Source organism: Falco rusticolus, chromosome 3 (genome assembly GCF_015220075.1).
Source record: "Falco rusticolus isolate bFalRus1 chromosome 3, bFalRus1.pri, whole genome shotgun sequence".
Taxonomy (NCBI): Eukaryota; Metazoa; Chordata; class Aves; order Falconiformes; family Falconidae; genus Falco; species Falco rusticolus.
The window spans coordinates 55606379-55623886 of record NC_051189.1 but is presented as its reverse complement, the minus strand read 5'-3'; the positions used below and the strand labels follow the sequence as shown (position 1 = coordinate 55623886).

The window sequence follows — 17508 nt, the reverse complement described above, 5'->3', positions numbered from 1 at the left end:
ATTGCCTTTCTCAAATGTGAAAAATTATTCCCCCCTGCTGTATAACTTACTGCTGCACCATGACACAATCTTATAGGATCTGAGATACTTACCATTGCAGCATTCAGACAAACGATGACATCATACTTTATCTGCTGCAGGATAATGTCCTAATGCTGTATGCATGTTTATTATTAGAAACCCTCCTTTATTAAAGGACAAATACCACTTTGCTTTTAAACATGCTTTTAAGGAAGAAAATAGGATTGCTGTAACAGAACGATCCAGGAGAAGGAAAATTGATCATTCTGCATTTTTCCAAGCATTACATGCAGCAGCTCTCTTGGGGTTCTAAACCTTTTCCAGGAACGATGAGTAAGCTGGTTCCTTAAGGAAATAGTGTTTTAATAGCAGCGTAACTGCTACAAGATTTATAGATGCATATGATGGTGTTCGAACAGTCAGGAACAAAACAGCTCACTAGGGGTTTTTGCCCAGTTTTGCCCAGTGTAGGACAAAGGTTGAAAAATTCAGGTGAAATCCTCACTTACAGATCTGTGGCACACAATGTCAGAAAAACCAATGCTGGAGAGCAGAGCAAGGAAGTGCAATAGCCCTGACAAGCATCCTGGCAGTAGGTGCTAGCATTTGGACCCAAGTGGAGATTTTTAGAAAGGCGAAACATTAGTAAATTCTAACTCTAATCAGATCAGAAGATGGCACAAATTGCCATCACTGTGTCCTAGATGAATTCGAGGGGATGCAGCCTGTTGGCCAACTTTAGAGGGAAGGAGGGTCCTTTTAGTGTGCATTGTACAATTGTCAGAGTCCTGAAGGTAATAAGGAAAGAGGGTATATTTATAAACAATCAGTTATTTATTGGCATTTTTTTATGTCTTACATCTTGATCAAGCTTCTCTTGGCTTCTTGCTAAATCTGCATCTCCCAAAACTATAATAATGTACCTATTGGCAGTTCATGCAGTTTTATGGAAAGTGGATCTTGACTTCAAGGTGGTTCTGATGTTGCTGAATGATTATGTCAGAGCTTCATGGCTGAAGGTAGCAGCGTGGCTGTAAAAGGGATAGGTTACTCTAAGGTTTGATTTAATGCCACACCGTGACTTTGCAGATGATGCAGAGATTTGGAGACTGGTTAAAAATATAAGGCGTTTGCTGTGAGTGGCCTGTATTCTGAGATAAGGTACTGTATGCTTTCATGTAGCCAAATCCTGAGCTACCTGCCTATAAGGAATGAAGGCAAGCCATGCTTACGGGAGGTGGGATTCATCCCTGACCGTTAGTGACTGAGATAGACGTGGCGCTGGAGGAGAAGGGGTAAGGAGCTATGGGATCTGTGCCTGTGTCCCAGTCGTGTCTGAGTGTCAATGTGACATCATAACCAAGAGGGCTGGTGTGGTCACTGAGCACAGAGGCTGGCAGGTCGTCAGGGCTGGGCACTGATTTGAAAGGTAAGACTGAAAGATGTGATGTTTCTGTCTGCCATCTGTGCAACTGCTGAGGCCACTGATACTGCCCAAAGAGCCAGAAGGGTGATGGGGGAAAAACTGGAGAAGACTCAAGGAGGAACCTGGAAAACAGCAAAAGGATCTGAAAGCTTAGGATAATGGCAAATTTTGACTTCATCCATGAATCAGGCTATTTCAGGAACAAGAAGCTGAAAATCAAGGGAGTCCTTTGGTTTAGCAGAGAAAGGCCATGACCAGCAGCTGGAAATTCTTTGTCCAATAAAGCCAACCACAGAGTCATGGTGTCTTACCAAAGGTGGTTGGTGGTGTGTGTCACCTGGGTTGCTGCTGGGTTTGTCTGTTTAGTTTCAGCCATAGCGGTGAATTGTCAGAACAGCCTCTTGCCTCTCTGGGTGAACTCCTTCCACAAGAAAAACACCTCTCCTGGATTCCAAGTAATGTATTCAGTTCTCCCTAGAAAGTTCTGTAGAAGGGATGCAAGTCCACTACTCATTCACTATGTAATGTATGGCACAGGTTTCAGCACTTCTGTAGAGACTCAGTAGCAGGATACCCAACCTGTAAGATAAAAAAAGAAGAGGGACAAATCATCTGTGATGGAAGTTTTACAATTATTAATTCCTCAATGGTAACATCTGTTGCTTTGCTTATTGTGGTGAGATTTTTAAATTTTAGTCTTTGATTTCTTTTATTTTCTTTTATATTTTAGAATAGTCCTTATCAGCAGCAGAAGATCCTTCTGTAGCATATTTTCAGTGCTGCCATATCGAGACTGTACCCAAGTCGGGTATGTATATTTATACACATACTACATAGTCTTTCTGGGCCTGCATGTAGACCTGATAACAGACAACAGCATGATGGAGGCTAATGCTTTTACATATCTGCTCTGAGAAAAGATAAATGCACTTAGATATATTTACCTTGTGGAACATTACCAAGTTAAAACTGCAGCTCTCAGTCCCCAGGTTATTTATATGTGTTGTGGTATCTTTGATTATTTCACTGGAGAAAATTCCCCCCTGAAATCAATGTTCTTGAAAAATGCACTGTTTTTATCGTTTCTTTTGCCTTCACTCATCTTCGACAAAACAAGTACTCTAGACAGCACAATTTTTATTTTATAAGCAGTCTTAGCTTTCACATTCTCTCATGCAAACATGATGCTACTGTATCTAGATTCCCAGAACTATAGAGTAATATTTGGATGAAAACATAATAGCCTTTTAGTGTACATTTAGCCATTGGTCAGATCATTCAGTCAGTGAAAACAGATTATTTTGGCCCTAATGCCATATAGGCTCTGGTTCTGGTGTAGGCAACATCCGTGGAGCTGCCTTGCATCCCTTGATGTGCTGAGACACTAGACCTTTGATAGAAAAGTTTATTCAGATTGAAGCAGTTCTCCAAAGACGGAGAAAACTTTTTGCTATTCCACTGAAACCGCAGAAGTGGAAGAAACTGGCTTTGGCTAGGGGACATTGCCATGCGGGCTGTGGGGCACGGTTTGCTGGGTGCCTTCAGAGGCTCAGCACAAGGCTGGGAAGGGCAGTGGTGGCGGCGGCAGCTCTGTGCCCCTGGGGCAGAGGAGTGTGGAGCGTGGCCACTGCGGGCAGCTGAGAGTTGCCTCTGGCTGGGGTCATCTCAGCGCCTACAGGGTGCAGAATTTGGGGAAGTATTCAGCTGATACACTGAGGTGGGTTTGAAAGACCGACAAATCGTCTGGAGTCATACTTACCCAGTGCATAAAAGATGCATTTGGCTTGTACTTTGCAGCCATATATTTAATTCGGGAAAATGACTCGCCACAAGCTGCTTGTGCATCCGTAATTCAAAACAAAGGGAGATTATTTTTAATGCACAAAGGAAAGGAGGCACCTTTGTAGGAGAGTTGACTTGCTGTCGGGTCACTTGCAGTAATTTTTTTCCCTTAAACTGGGATGACACGTCAGGCAAATTATTGACTGGCAGCTTTGTTCATTCTTCTTGAGTATACTGTCATTCATTTATGGTCATTGCTCTGTAGAAATGGCCTCTCGATTGAAAATTGAGTATATTTTGAAATGCTGATGACTGATTATACCTTCTAAATTACATCAGTAACAAGTCCCAGCTGCAAACCTAAATTTCAGCATGTAATACCTTGTACCATGCTTGTGCATTGTGCAGCAAGAAGGGCATGGGATGAGAAGGTAGCAAGTGCTAGTACAAAACAATTCAGCCCTGTTCCCTTTGCTAAAAAGGCAAGATTTAAAAAAAAAAATGCCCTCTGTGTTTCTTCCAGAGCATCAGAGGAAGAGAGAAACAATTCACTGGCACCTCCTTTCCAGGAACAGCTGGTGCAAAGGACAGATGAGGCAGTGTAGCATAAACTGTAGCCACTCTGTTCAGGCTGCACAGTGTTTGCTTACTTCGTTGCAGGTTGGATGTGTGGTAGGAGTGGGAAGAGACACTGGTACTCTTTTGAAGTGCTGTAGTGACGGCATCCTTTAGCTTTGCTTTCTTTGAATCTCTGGATTGCTTATGTCTGTCCCTAGGCAAGATGTCCTGGTTTATGTTCTGTAGATGTTACTGAATAGTTTAGGAAAAGAAAAAAATTGTTGCAGGGAACCACGGGCACATTTGCAATCAGACTGGAGTAAGCCCTGGCAGGAGCGGGAGAGCGGGGTAGATGTGCGTGCAGGGGGGACTATTCCATGTGAGAGGAGCACATGGTAGAGCTGCTGCTGCTTCTCCACCTCTGCTCTGACTCAGGGCACTGCAGCCAGTGAGGAAATCTCCAGGCGCAGCTGTGTTTTGGGGAGGCTGCCAGTCTCCATTGTATTGCAGGCAGCACAGAAGAGCTCTACTGTATCAATGCTGGCAGCTAAACTGCACTAACAGATCCATTTTAAAAACCTGTCTGAAGGCAGTTCCTGCAGTCACAGCTAAATTCTGTGTACTTGGCCAGGGTGGATGGGTCAGCATCGCCCCTTACCAGTGAGGTGCAAGCAGTGTACTCTAGACTGTGGTGTTTTCCCACCCCTTGTGCCAGGGTCAAGCTACAATAGCAGGAGCCCTCCCCAAACCCCCATCTAATGTGAGGATTAGAGAGTTTTTAAGTGGTTGTCCAAATACAAATGGATGTCAGAGGTGCGTGAGGAGGATAGCCATGGAAGTACATGACAGGATGATGTTTGAGCTGTCCCCTGGAATATATTTCCCAAATCCCCCTTCCCAGCAGCCGGGCAGCTGGCAGCTTACCGGAGCGCGGCTGGCAGCAGGCTTTGAAGGGAAACATACTCCAGGGTGGCACAGAGGCTGCTGGTGCTGAATGGTAAGGTTTTCCCCCTGCGGTTTCAGAAGGCTGGTCTGGTGGTACTTGCTGGGGCTGAGAAGGAAGGATGCCATGTGTCAGGGGAATTACTTTGTCTAGTTTTCTCTGTTAGAGTGAAGAGAAGCAAAAAGTGCAAAGCAAAGAGTGACATGGTGGGGAGAAAGAAGTTGTGAACAAAGTAATCACTAGAGTTTTCTGTCATCAGAATTTTATCTGTACCTTGTATCTGATGGAAATCTAATGCTTTAGCTTATAGTGGTTTTGTGCAAGGGAAAAGGGGAGAGTTAAAACTCAATTGACAAAGGTTTTGAGATGTGTTATCTCCTGCTGGGAGGCAGGTACTTTTGTGCATCTGGGCCATCAGTTCTCTCCAGGTCTGACTACCTTAAGATTGCCAGTATCTTTGCTGGTGACATGAAGACAGGCACAGCTTCAGCTGTTCCCATGGCCAAGAGCAGGGTAATGGGCAGGACCAGAGCTTGCTTTTCTTCTCCCATCTAGATAAGCAGAGCAGCTGTGAGCGCAGACATAGCCAGGTGAAAGCAATGTAAGGAAGGCTATACTGCAGGTCAGGAGCTGAAAGAGGCACTGAGCATCTTGCCTGCTGGCTTCCCATGGCTCCCAGTATCCTACAGCCCAAAGTCATCAGTCCCTACACGGGGCTGAGTGGTGACGTAAGGGCAGTGATGAGGGGGTTGCCCTGCACTGAGGGCACTGTAGTGGTGTCATTGTCTCTGTTACTAAAATAACAGACACACACACAGAAACTCTCATTATCATTGCAGACTGATCTGCAGAGGCAGGTAGCACCTACAGGATCCAGCAGCCCTGATAATGTCTGAATGCTTGGCTTTCATGATGTTTTTATAAAAGACCAAGTCATTGTGTGATGCACAGGTTAGAGGCAAAGCAGTTCAGGTGCTAGTGGTGGTACTGCAGGATAGGTTGTACAGTTGCTACTCTTTCTTTCAATGTATTGGAAATTTTCATGGCTAAAGGGTGTTCATGATCTGAATTTTTCTGCTGAATAAAATCTTGCTCACCTGTGAAACAGGCATGCCATTACCACACAAGATATTTTGCGGTAAAGTTTACAAACAAAATGCATACATGAGGAGATGCAGCAGTGACTACTGAACCTTTTTTGCCATTGTGGAGAGGCATTTGTGCTTTGTAAAAATTGTTTTTCCTCTCCTTTCTCACCATTCACTGATGTTATACTGTGGATCATGTTGACACCCCAGTATTCTCTGATAATACTTACAAACTTGAAGCTTCATACATACTGTTATAGTAATACTATTCTTCAGTTATTTAAACATAATACTTCAAAAGATGGAAGAGCTACTTTGTGAAAGGTATTGAAACTGGATTTCTGGCTCAGCATCTGCTTTATATCTTTCTTGAAGGAGATGAGAATTAATCCACATCTAGTTCTGCAGATAGGCAGAAAATGGGATGTAACGAGAGTTACCGTGCGTTGTGCTTTGTGCAGCCCCTGAGCTGCTGTGGTGCATACCTCCTTTGTCAAAGGCCATCACAGTGGAAGCTCACAGCAAGTGGAGTTGAGCCTTGGTGCTGTTCCTCCTTCAGGACAGGGGGAAATGCCTCAGGTCATGTGTAGCAAATAGCTGCCCCACCACACTGTGCTCAGCATATGCGTGTACAAATGCATGCTGACCTGCTGGAGACCCTCAGAGGGGATTTGTATCATGGTAGACCAGAGTGGAGCTGTTCGCAGATGGATTAAACAAGAATTGAAGGAATTACTCATTTGGAGATGGGCTCCAGATGGCTTGAGGTGAATTGGATTTCAGCCCTTTGAGACAGGAGCTGGGGATCAGACACAGCAGATACTAGCCTTTTAGCCATTAGTCAGGTCATGCTCCAGGGTCTAGGGTCACTGCACATGTCCCCAGGGAGGAACTGTGAGCACTCCCTGTGCTGGCTGCAAGGGAATGTGCCTGCAGGTTTCTGCCCACTGCACTCCCCAGCACAGTCTGTGCAAGGGCATTCTGTGGACCCTCCGTGTGGACCCAGCCAGGATGAAGAAGGACCAAGTTCAGCTCTGCCTCCAGGGAGCTACCCTGGAAAAGGCAGATTTCCTTGGCAGGGGAAAAAGGGAACCCATTCTCCATTGCTTGCCTGCTCTTGGAACTTCCCTAGGCACCACTTCTTCAACTTCCAAGGAGATGGTACGACTCTGACAGTCCTCATGGATGTTGTCAGAGTTGCTCCATGTGGCCTGCGGAAAAGTGCTGCATATGCTTGCAGCCAACTGAGAGCAACCCAGTTCTCACTAGAATTTTAAGGTTCGAAAAAGGTGATGGCAGTGTCTGCCCATCACTGCTAGAGGTGTTATAGAGGAGGATGAAGGTACCATACTGTCTTTCCTCCAGGAAACGAAAGTAGCGCAGTTAGTTGGGTTTATGGTTCTGTTGTGGTGTTGTCTTTTTTTCTTTGGCATGCATCGCTGCAGTTCATAATTTAAAAACGTGTTTTTGAAAAGGAACTCTTTAGGCTTGTTTTTGTTAATGGCAAAAACATTCACGGATTGAAATGATAGCTATTCTGATGTTACTTAGTTTTGTGATGTTGTAAAAACCTTTTAAGAGCTTCCAAGTTCCTGTGAAGTCCTGCCCAGACGATGAATCTCAAGGACCTGGGGCAGGAGATCTGGTGGTGTCGCTCTGCAGATGTGGCACTGCAGCATGGCTGGTCTTACCTTCAGCTCTCAGCCGCAGGGCTGGCAGTGACTGACTGCCATTGGGGCTGGACGTGATGAGCTACAGAATGGAAAATCCAGAGCATCCCATAGTACATGTCCTTATAAAACCAGCCAGTTCACCTCATCTTTTATTCTTCATGTCACTGCATTAATTAAGTGGTTAGAAACTTACATGCAGCAGGCATAGCTGCTGAATATTGCTGTCTTTACAAGAATATAGGTATTCATCTGACTAAACTTGCCTCCAGTTAAAGGAAATAATGCAACATGAGTAACTGAATGGATAGAAATCCAGGAAATAGGCCGTTCTGAAGTAAAAGCAGTAAGTCGTCAGATAAAAAGAATTGTGTCCTGAGAAATGCTACAAACCAGCTTCATCCAGTTTCCGAAGATAAATCACTGCTGAATTTAACTTTTAATTTAACTAAGTGCTGACCAGAATACTAGTAAGTTCAGTGATGCTGAGAGCAAGAGGTTCTCAATACCATCACCCCAAATAACATGTAGCCACAATGATCAACGAGTCCATAGGCCAGGCATTCCCAGTGGCCTTTGTTACCTAAACTGAAATCTTTGTTCATCTTCAGTGTTTAAACTGAGTAAGTCGTGTGCAAAATGAAGCATTTTGGTGAGGTTGTCTTGCACGCCGCACCCCTGCTGTCAGTTACGTGGCAGGTCAGGTAACAAGCATTGCAGTGAGTGTGGAAAACAGGAATATTTACAGAAGTGAAAGCCTCTAAATTGCTATAAGTATAGTAGCAATAAGCACATAGCAAAGCAGGATACTCTGTTCTGTCCTTCCGATTAGTTACCAAGTTCCTCACAGTTCTTCCCCAACAGATTTTTGTATGCGAGGCAGTTTCGATTAAGTCATCAATCTCGAGTGCTTTTCCTGAGCATTTATCATTCTGTAGGCCTGGGGAAGAATAACTACCTGGTTTTAGCTGATAACAGGAAAACCGAAATAGCCCTGCTTTTCTTTACCATTGCCCATTTTCTCTCCTTCTCCCAAATTGAACAAAAACCAAAACCAAGTGCCTGTTAGCTTTACAGAAAGACACATAAATCTGGGTACACCCCCCCGCCCCCCCAGGACTTCTCAAAACTAATCATCTGATGTATAAAATTTATAGAGCCACTGTTGCTTATTTGTGTGAGTTGCCTTCTTCCATTAGATTGAAATTAAACAATAATTCTCCAGAAGCTAATAGGTTTAAATTTTGAACTTTACTCTGTGTTGGGCAAAACATCAGGACAGAGTGCTGACACCTGAATATGTTTAGAGAGAGAAGAAGGGTACTACTGGCCCATTAGAGCCATCTTTCCAGGAGTTTTTCCACCTCCACTCCCTGTAAATTGCCACTGGAGTTGTTCTAAGCAGCGGTCATGGCATTAGGAACTGAAAGCTCTCAGTCAATTAAAGCAGGCAGTCTCAGGCAGCAGGAGATCAGCTGCTGGACTGGCTGGCAGCACGTCTTTTCCAAAGCTGTCACTGTCCTTGTCCTTATAAACAGAGATAATAAGTAGAAATTTACAGTGACAGGTAAGAACAGTATCTTTTCTTTTTTTCTTCTTTTTGTTTTAGAATAATTCTCAACAGTCAGGAATCACTAAGCATAGAGTGACAAAAGACTTGCATCTCTAAATAACAATTATCAGATTCCTTTTTAATAATCTTCCAATAAGCAGAAGGCTTTTTCATGTATCTAGAAATCTATTTAATATTTAATGACCTCCTAAATTATTCACAGGTTAAAGTGTTCAGCTGTTGCTGTCATTTAAAGAGCAAGTGCCCAGCAGGAGTCTTGCATGGGGCTTTGTAGATCACGTCAAAGCGTAACATTTGATTCATTAAAGAAATGTTACACTTCCAAAGGTAACAGCTTCCAACTTACAGTCTGTTTATCCTGGCCTGACTAATAAAAGGCACAGTGAGATTTCCTGTTCTGATCCTTATCTACCTGCTCAGTAAAACTTTTCACCATCCCACAACAAATCTGGGATCTCAAGTCACCTGGTACTGTTCCAAGAAAATCTGTAAACTTTGTTGGGTGGAGAAGCTTCTGGTTCTTTTCTGCAGTCCTGGATAACTAAAACATTATGTTTAGTCTTGAGTGTAGTTTATAACACTGCTCAGTTTTCTGGAAATGGTGTGCACAAATGGAATATCTAGAGCTTGACATTGATGTAAGTCAGGGTAAGTCCCCAGACTTTGTCAGAAACTGGGATCTAGTATTTTACCTCCTAAGGAAATGTCATCCCTGATCTTCTTTATTCCTTAAGCTTTCCCTGTTCCAATAAAGTGAAGATAGTAAAAAGACGTTCCCATGATTTATTTTTGCTTTTTGGTGTCTGCTTGAATCCCTTGAAAACTTTGTTAAAAAGCCCTTTTGGAAAATAAAACCAGAAAATAAAAAATAAGGAAGGGGAGGAAAGAAGTTTTCTTCACTTGAAAGTCTCTTTGCATTCTTTGAAAGCACCTTTTACCACTGGATGTTGGTATGTGCAGTTCCTCCGTCCTATCAGTGATCTAAATAACTTAAACACAGTGAAAGCTTGATTATTGTTATTTGAACTGCTTATCCTCCATATGCCTCTGCCGCATGGGGCCCACTGACCGTGGTGCCACGCTGGGGGCATGTATCCTGAAGAACTCTGCAGTGGTGGCTGTCAGTGCTGGTGCAGTGGCTGTACCCAAACAACCATCCTGAACTGTTCCCCAGGCTCACCCATTTGGAAAGGGCAAAGTGGAAGTATCCCCAAGGTCTTCCCTGGTTGCTCTTGGTGTTTTGGGGGTGTAGGGAGGAAGCAGCTGTGCCAGGCAGCCCTTGGGCTTGCTCTCCCAACAAGAGCTTTGCTGAGGCATTCGTGAGTTTTTCATCTGTAATGGGAGGGAGGGAAAAAGATCAAGGCTTGTCCTGCAACAACTTGATAGAGAACTCAAAAAGGATACAGTAAAGTTGCCTGGGAATTTCTTATTAGGTGTTCACCAAGGTCTTCTACCAGTGAGAGGGGGATGTGTGTAAGCCAGGATGAGCCTTTGCATTTATATGCAGATAAGAAACTGCACATTGTTTAGTACCAATTTTCCTCAAGAGGGGGAGTTTAATTATCTGTTTTATGGACAGGTTTCTCTCCAAACAGTAGTATTTTATTACTCTGTTTTACAACACAAGCAATCATACACTACCTAGAAATGTAGAGCATACATAGAGGAGGGGAAGACGTGAAGTAGTCCTTGCAAAACATCTAGGATGAGGGGGAATGACTGCAGTGTTGTTCACAGGGTCCTGAAGGTAAAATCTTCTTTAGAAACGTCAGAAAGATGGGAAAATGGAAGCATTGATGTCCATTGATCTTCAGCTAATGTCCAGGAGTCATTCCCGTGTGTGCTCGCGCGTGCCAGCTGACCCTGCTCCCTGAGCACTGATTTCCTTTCCATCCCCAGAGCTGCTCTTTGTTTTTTAAAAGCTGCTGTGGCGACTCTACAAAGAGTGCTGGATATTCTTTTGATGCATTATGGAGTTATCTATCGTTGTCTGTTAATTATTACGTGGAGAAATATCTCCGTGACTTGTTTTCAGAGTCGTAATGGCATTATTTCTTACTCTATGTCTGTAAGGTTTTGATTGGAAGGAAGCTGAACTGTTCTGATATTATTTCAGGTAATTCAGATACTTTCATTTTTTTGGGGTTGGGATGTTTCTCAGGTTGTGTGTTTCGTAGGTAAGACCTGCTGAAATGGTTACTATTTGGCATTTATCTGTATGAGAAATAGTTCCTTTAAACATGTTCGACACAAGAGCAGAGAGGCTAATCCCATGCTTCTGACAGAGGGTTATTTTTACATAATTATTTGACCAGCCCCTCAGTAACATGATATCAGGAAACAAGAACGATAATGTGACACTGTGCTAAGTGAGCCCTAGTCAAGAAACTAAGAGCACTTTGTTGGGATTAGGAACTTGATACAGTCTTTTCCTTTGTTACAGAAGTATGTTTTCCAGCAGACAGACATGTTGCATTTTTCCAGCAGTAAGATACATGATTTACTGGGCACTCACCAACTGCCGTGTTTCACAGAAATAAAATTCGTGATAGGTTGGAAAGGAAAGACAAGGGAGCAGGGTGTGCAGACACAGTAGGAGACAGCCCAGCCCTGCCATCGGGTGAAGAGCCTGCAGGGCTTCTCCCTGCCTCAGTGTCAGCATCTCTCCCACAGTTTTAAGCACATGATTGGACCTCAGCAGAAATCAGCCAGGAAAATATTGTGAGATAAATATTCTGGAGTTGTGTACAGCTGTCATTTCAGAGTGCAGATTTGCTTACAGTCTTTTTTTACCGTCATTCACACTTTGGTCGTGATGCTAAAGCATAGGATACAGCCTGGTTGTCTCAGGCATCCGGCATTTACCTCCAAAGTGTAAGATGCTGAGTCCTTCTAAAGTAGATCCCCAGGTTTCCATCCTGAGGTGATGGGGAGCTGGGTTTCTCCTGCCAGCCTCCAGCAGGAGGGTCACTGGGCTTGGACGCTCTCCTGCACTTGGAGGAGCAGGAATCCCTCCTGGAGGCTTTCGCTGGCAATTACCTCTGCCCAACGGCATAGGGGACGTGGGTGTGTATCCTGGGACTGTCTGTCTGATGGATATATGGCAGTCAGCTGTTCAAGCTAGACTGTTGAATCTCACCCAAACTGTATATGACTTCCAGTTCCTTCCCAGTGCCAGGTTTCGTCAGAGGCATCCAATGATGGAGAACCTTAGGTGTGGTGTGAGGTTCAACCTGGTACAAGGTGAGGGTTTTCGCTGGAATGTATTTTAGACAACACAAGTGCTGCCCGCTGGAAAAGTTGTCTGGTCTGTGCTTTGCATTGTCCTGTTTGGATTAATGCTGCTGCCTTATTTCAGCATTGGGTGGTAGAAGGTGAACAAGGCATGTGTATTAAGAGCTGTTTCTGCTCTGGTTTCTGTTTTCCAGGGATGTGAAGCTGGACAGTGGACGCCAGTGCCATTCTACTGGAGTGTGTCTGAAAGAGATAATTGGTCTCGAAGGTGTGGAGCTTGGAGCAGATGGGAAGGTGGGGATGCTTCAGTTCCTACTCCCTTAGGTTTTACGTAATAAGGGAAAAAATGGTTTAACTAATAACAAGCACAAATATAAACACAAACTATAACACAATAGCTAAATCGCAGTAAGCGCAAACTATAAATAAGCTTAGCAGAAATTCAGGAGGACTGCCCAAGCTGTCAATGCAAACAACTCTATCTCCTTGAGGAAATTTGCCTCTGGCAACATCTGAGTCTGTAAAGCATTACTGAATCGTGCAGCCTTCCCCTGGCTCTGTCAGCAGGTATCACTGCAGAGTATATTGTCAGAGGCTTGAAAATAATTTCTGGTGAGAGCTGTAAGCTGTAATTCTGTTTGCTCTCAGTTTTATTAAATAAAATAAATTTTGCTTAACAGTGTATTTTTCCAAAGAGCAGGAAGACAGTAGTACAAATCTGATGAGTATTTCAAAATCCAAGGGTGCATTCACTTGAATAGAATAAGTTATGAATCTTTAGGGAAAGTGGTCCATTCTAGACAATATATAGGGGAGAGACAATTTAAATCATAAATGAAAACATTTTTTGCTGAAAGTCTGATTTACTTTTTACGGTTCAGTTTACCCAGTCTGCTGTTGCATCTGGATTTAAAGGCCCTAGGTCAATGCTGCTTCACATGGTATGCTCACCTAACCAGGTGCCAGGCCAGACCACAGGCTGTAAATTCCTGAGGACAATCTGGCAGCTTATAAAAAAATGAAAGCTCATGTTTTATTTGATACCTGTTCTGACCTCCTCGTAAACCAGTCTAGAGTCTGAGACTCATTTTTTTTTCTTCAATATAATGTTATTTTTGGAAAATAAACCTACGAGAAGCAAGGCGTAGCCCATTCCTGGCCAAGCATACAAGCAGAGAATCAGTACGCTCTAAAAATAATTTTGTCACAATTTATTCATTCACACTTAGTCCATGTTGGGAGGTAGTAAATGATCTTCCACAACCATTGCTATAAACTGGAACTCACTTATGACACCAATAGGACTTTGCCAGACAAAATCCTAAAGGAGAAAAATACCAGAGAAAGTGCTTAAGTTTAGCATCATTCAAGTGACTTGCATCTGGCAGCTCTGTGCTGAAGGACCCATAGAGATGATGCTGTTTCAGTAAAGAAGCAGCTGAAATCTGCTACAGAGAAGGCCTACTGAAAAAAACCCAACCAAATTGACATATTTTTAAATCTGACCCTTGAGTAGGATTTCGTAAATCCAGTGTATTAGAGCTTGTGTGTGGGGGTTTGTTTTGTTGAAGAATTAATGCCTTTGCAAAAGCTTTTTTTGCGTGGATAAACTGACTGCACTGAAGCAAATGTAGGTGACTGGTGTTTATTCATCTGTACCTAACTATTAAATCCAGAAAATCCTCTGCTTATTTGGCTTCCCTTGCTTCCAATTGAGATGCACCAAACACATCCTGCTGTGGCTGAGCTGAGCTGAGAGTAACTGTCTGTTGATTCTGACTTTCTTTTTAGACGGTTTCTTACACACAGTTCCTGTTCCCCACCAACGCTCTGGGAACTCGGAGGAATACGATAGACTCCACCTCATCCTTCTCCCAATTTCGCAATGCAAGCCATCGTAGCCTTTCTTTGGCGAGAGCTAACAGCACCCAGGGGAGCATTGATGCAGGTAACTTCCAAAGAAGCCTTTTAATATCCTTGGGTACCCTGGTGATAGGCAGTTATTATGAAGGACAGACACATGTCATGTTTTAGCATCCTCTTTTGCTTAAATTAAACAAAAGTCTCATGTTGTGGGTGAAACACAGCTCATTCCCTGTTTGTTTAGCAAAGCTGGCTTACAGATGATGGAAAGTTAAGTAAACAAGACTGCTGATGGTATTGACAGCCCCTGATGGCACTCGGCATGCCTCCTCCTGTCACCGGCATTGTTTGTTCTGCCTGCGTCAGGCTTATCGTTACGTTCCTTTGCTATGGAAAATTTACAGTGGCAACATGGTAGTCATAAGCTGAAGGTGTAAATCATACTTGTGACCTTTATTAGGCTGGAAAGGGCTGTGTTTACAAAACCGGGCACAAAACATAAGCCAAAGCAATATATGCTGAAGGTATTTTGGCATATTAAATGAAACAAATCAAAACATCTGCATAAACACGTGAAAACTTGTTGCCAGGGATAAAAGTCATTGTGGAGCTTTAGATAATTTTGCAGTTCTCTAAGCCCTAAATTCACATTGACCAGGTAATTCGTAAGCTGTAGGTCCTCTACATCTTTGCAAATTGTACTAGTATTGAAATACTTTTGAGTTTTCAAGATACAGAGAAATCTTTCAACTCTTTCAAAAATCTTGCATGAAGATCACCTTGTGTGTTATCTATGAACTCCTTTGCCACTTGTATTAACTCCAGAGATTCCTTGATGTAATGAATTCCTTTCTTACCTTTATCATCGTTTTATAGGTAGTGACCTGGGAGACTTTGTTGAATATGACCCAAATCTTTTAGATGATCCCCAATGGCCATGTGGCAAACATAAGCGGGTTTTAATATTTCCTTCATATATGGTAAGTGATATGCAAACTTAGGTGTAGAACAGATATGTTTTGGTAACAATATTTTGAAGGTCGAGGTTACGTTTGGCTGTATTTTAAGAAGATTATTATTAATCTACTAATAACAGCTGTTTGGAATGCTTTGTTCTAAATGACAGTTACTTACCAGGACATGTGAAAACAAACTCGTAGAGGTATTACAAAAGTAAACGCTTTTATTACTGCTGTATTTCATAAATGCTTTAGATGAAAGGCTTGTTCAAACAATGCGTTCATTCTTTCACATTCAGAGGAAAAATTATACTTCCTCTAATTGGCATCTGTTATAAAACAGGAGGATGCCCATTAGGGTTTTTCTGAAGTCATGAAGCTGCATTGTGTTTTGATGCTTATCATTCGCTCCTCAGAACAGCACTTTGGTGTGTAGTAGAGCATTTGTTTCCCAGGTATTTATTTCACCTTGGGATAATCCTCCCTTTAATTGTAGCAATTACGAGCAGAGCCTGTCTATTTTGCACTGTATCCAAACCTGTAACAATACAGACTTGTAACTGTTCCTTGATCAGTGCTCTAACTCGGCGTTTTCTGCGGTGAGAGATTTCTGTAGCCTTTTTTCGGTTGCACCAGGTCTGGAGACTTTGCTGTGCTGTTTTGGCAGGACTGTCGCAAGATGCGGTGCCGTCGTATGCATGTAAGCATGAATCTGTCTGAATTATACATCCAAAGTAGTAGCAGGCAGCAGGGAAAAATTTGGTTTTTCTGAAGTGGTGACCTAGCACTCTTACCTATATACAAATAGGATTCGCCACACTGGGATGTAAAGTGTCGTCCATGCTCTCGCTGAACTTGCAACAAAATATATTATTTAAGAAACTGTTAAATTATGTAAAGATATGGGCTTTGTAGGTTCTGTTCTGACCCCACCCTGGTCTTTATTTGATAATAGGGTTCTTGGGTGCCCCTTCTTCAAAATAAATGCACTTTTGTGGCTTCTGTAGGTTGAAGCTTATCTCCTTGCTGGCAGAAGTGTTCTGCCTGTTGCACAGAAAGGCTTAATTGAGCTCTGGGGCTGTGTTTGTGCTGAATTTGCAAATGGGAAGTCCGGTGTGTCCTCTGCTTTCTTTCAACCAGTTTTACTTGTAAGGGTTGGCAAGTTACTTTTTGGCTGCCAACCCACAAATTGTCAACCTTTTGGCAGCTACATCTGGGTGGGAAATTATTTGTTGGGTTTTGATATGGTTATTATCGTGTACAGGGGACTGTCTGCCCTCAAAGAGAAAGGCATTGTTAACCAGCATCCAAAGTAAACATAGCTTTAGGAGACGTGGTTGTGTTTCCAAGGTTCCTCAGGCTGTGAGCGTCTGCCAGGCAATCCAAATCCTCTAGGATCACCTGAGATCTTTGATCCCTTTTCAACTTGGTGTTGAGATGGGCATGGTTGGGTGAGTCAAAATAGAGCAGCCAGGGTAGCGTCCTGCAGGGCAGGTCTCTGCCCAGGAGTGGGTGTTCCATGCCCTCCTTTTCCATGTGCGGGTTAACCACAGCATTTTGAAGTCCGTATTCTTACTTATTGCAAAAAGGAGCTGTCTGGGGATTTCCACTGTGACAGAGCTATGACTACATACTTTAGAGGTGAAAAATGGACTTCAAGGACAATTGTTAAAATCACTGTCATCGTTTATCTAGAATACATCTGCATTGCCAGGTGTCTCCCTGCTTTTTCATTTTCTCTAGGGGTTAGTTATTGCTGTGTCTGCAAAAATGTCTTATTTGACATTTTGGGGTTTTTTTCGTGAATTTGCCTTCCAGCTGTCACTTCTTCAGCACTGCCTGAGGGTCTGCAGCCCTCCTGTCTCCCTCTCTGAAGGCGTGCACTAATCTAAGAAGGATGTAAAGTGTTCTTTTGTTGGTGGGAATCCGGGCATGTGCCATGAGCTCTCTTGCAGGAGCTGCACAGGTTCGCAAGAAACCAAGGACTGCTGAGAGATTTCACAAGGGGCCAGTGCTTCCTTCAGCTGAGAAAAGGGAGGAAAGGTAGTGCAGGAGTGTCCTCGGAACTTGCAGGTTAAACAGCATTTTGCAGCTCGGGCTGTGGGTAAGGAGGGCTTGTGCATCAACCTGGTGAATATACAGGGCCATCTTGGCTATGTAGGAGACTTTACTCACATCCATATTAGACTTCCCTCACTCAGCTGGCGTTCCTCCTCCCTGCAGTTCACATCAGTGCAAACAGGAGCATAATAGGCTGTAATTTCAAGTAATTTTCTTCTCCAAATATAAAAATTGTCATATGCTGCAATTAAAGCAAATTGCAGTCTGAGGCCAGTAAGAAACCTGTGTTTTCTTCCTGACCGTGCACAGCCATCGCGGCAGTGACAGACC

The 17508-nt window shown here is 43.3% G+C and overlaps 1 protein-coding gene across 2 annotated transcripts in view; it reads left to right on the top strand.

The window, feature by feature from the left end:
- CABLES1 (Cdk5 and Abl enzyme substrate 1) overlaps positions 1 to 17508 on the top strand; it is a 72707-nt gene that overhangs the window by 43959 nt on the left and 11240 nt on the right. Inside the window, exons 4-7 of one of the 2 annotated variants that reach the window (XM_037379409.1) lie at positions 2178 to 2255; positions 12490 to 12589; positions 14087 to 14243; positions 15035 to 15138. In XM_037379409.1, coding sequence (XP_037235306.1) covers positions 2178 to 2255; positions 12490 to 12589; positions 14087 to 14243; positions 15035 to 15138 — 439 coding nt within the window. The remainder of the gene's footprint in view (positions 1 to 2177; positions 2256 to 12489; positions 12590 to 14086; positions 14244 to 15034; positions 15139 to 17508) is intronic. The other variant, XM_037379410.1, reaches the window with a different exon arrangement.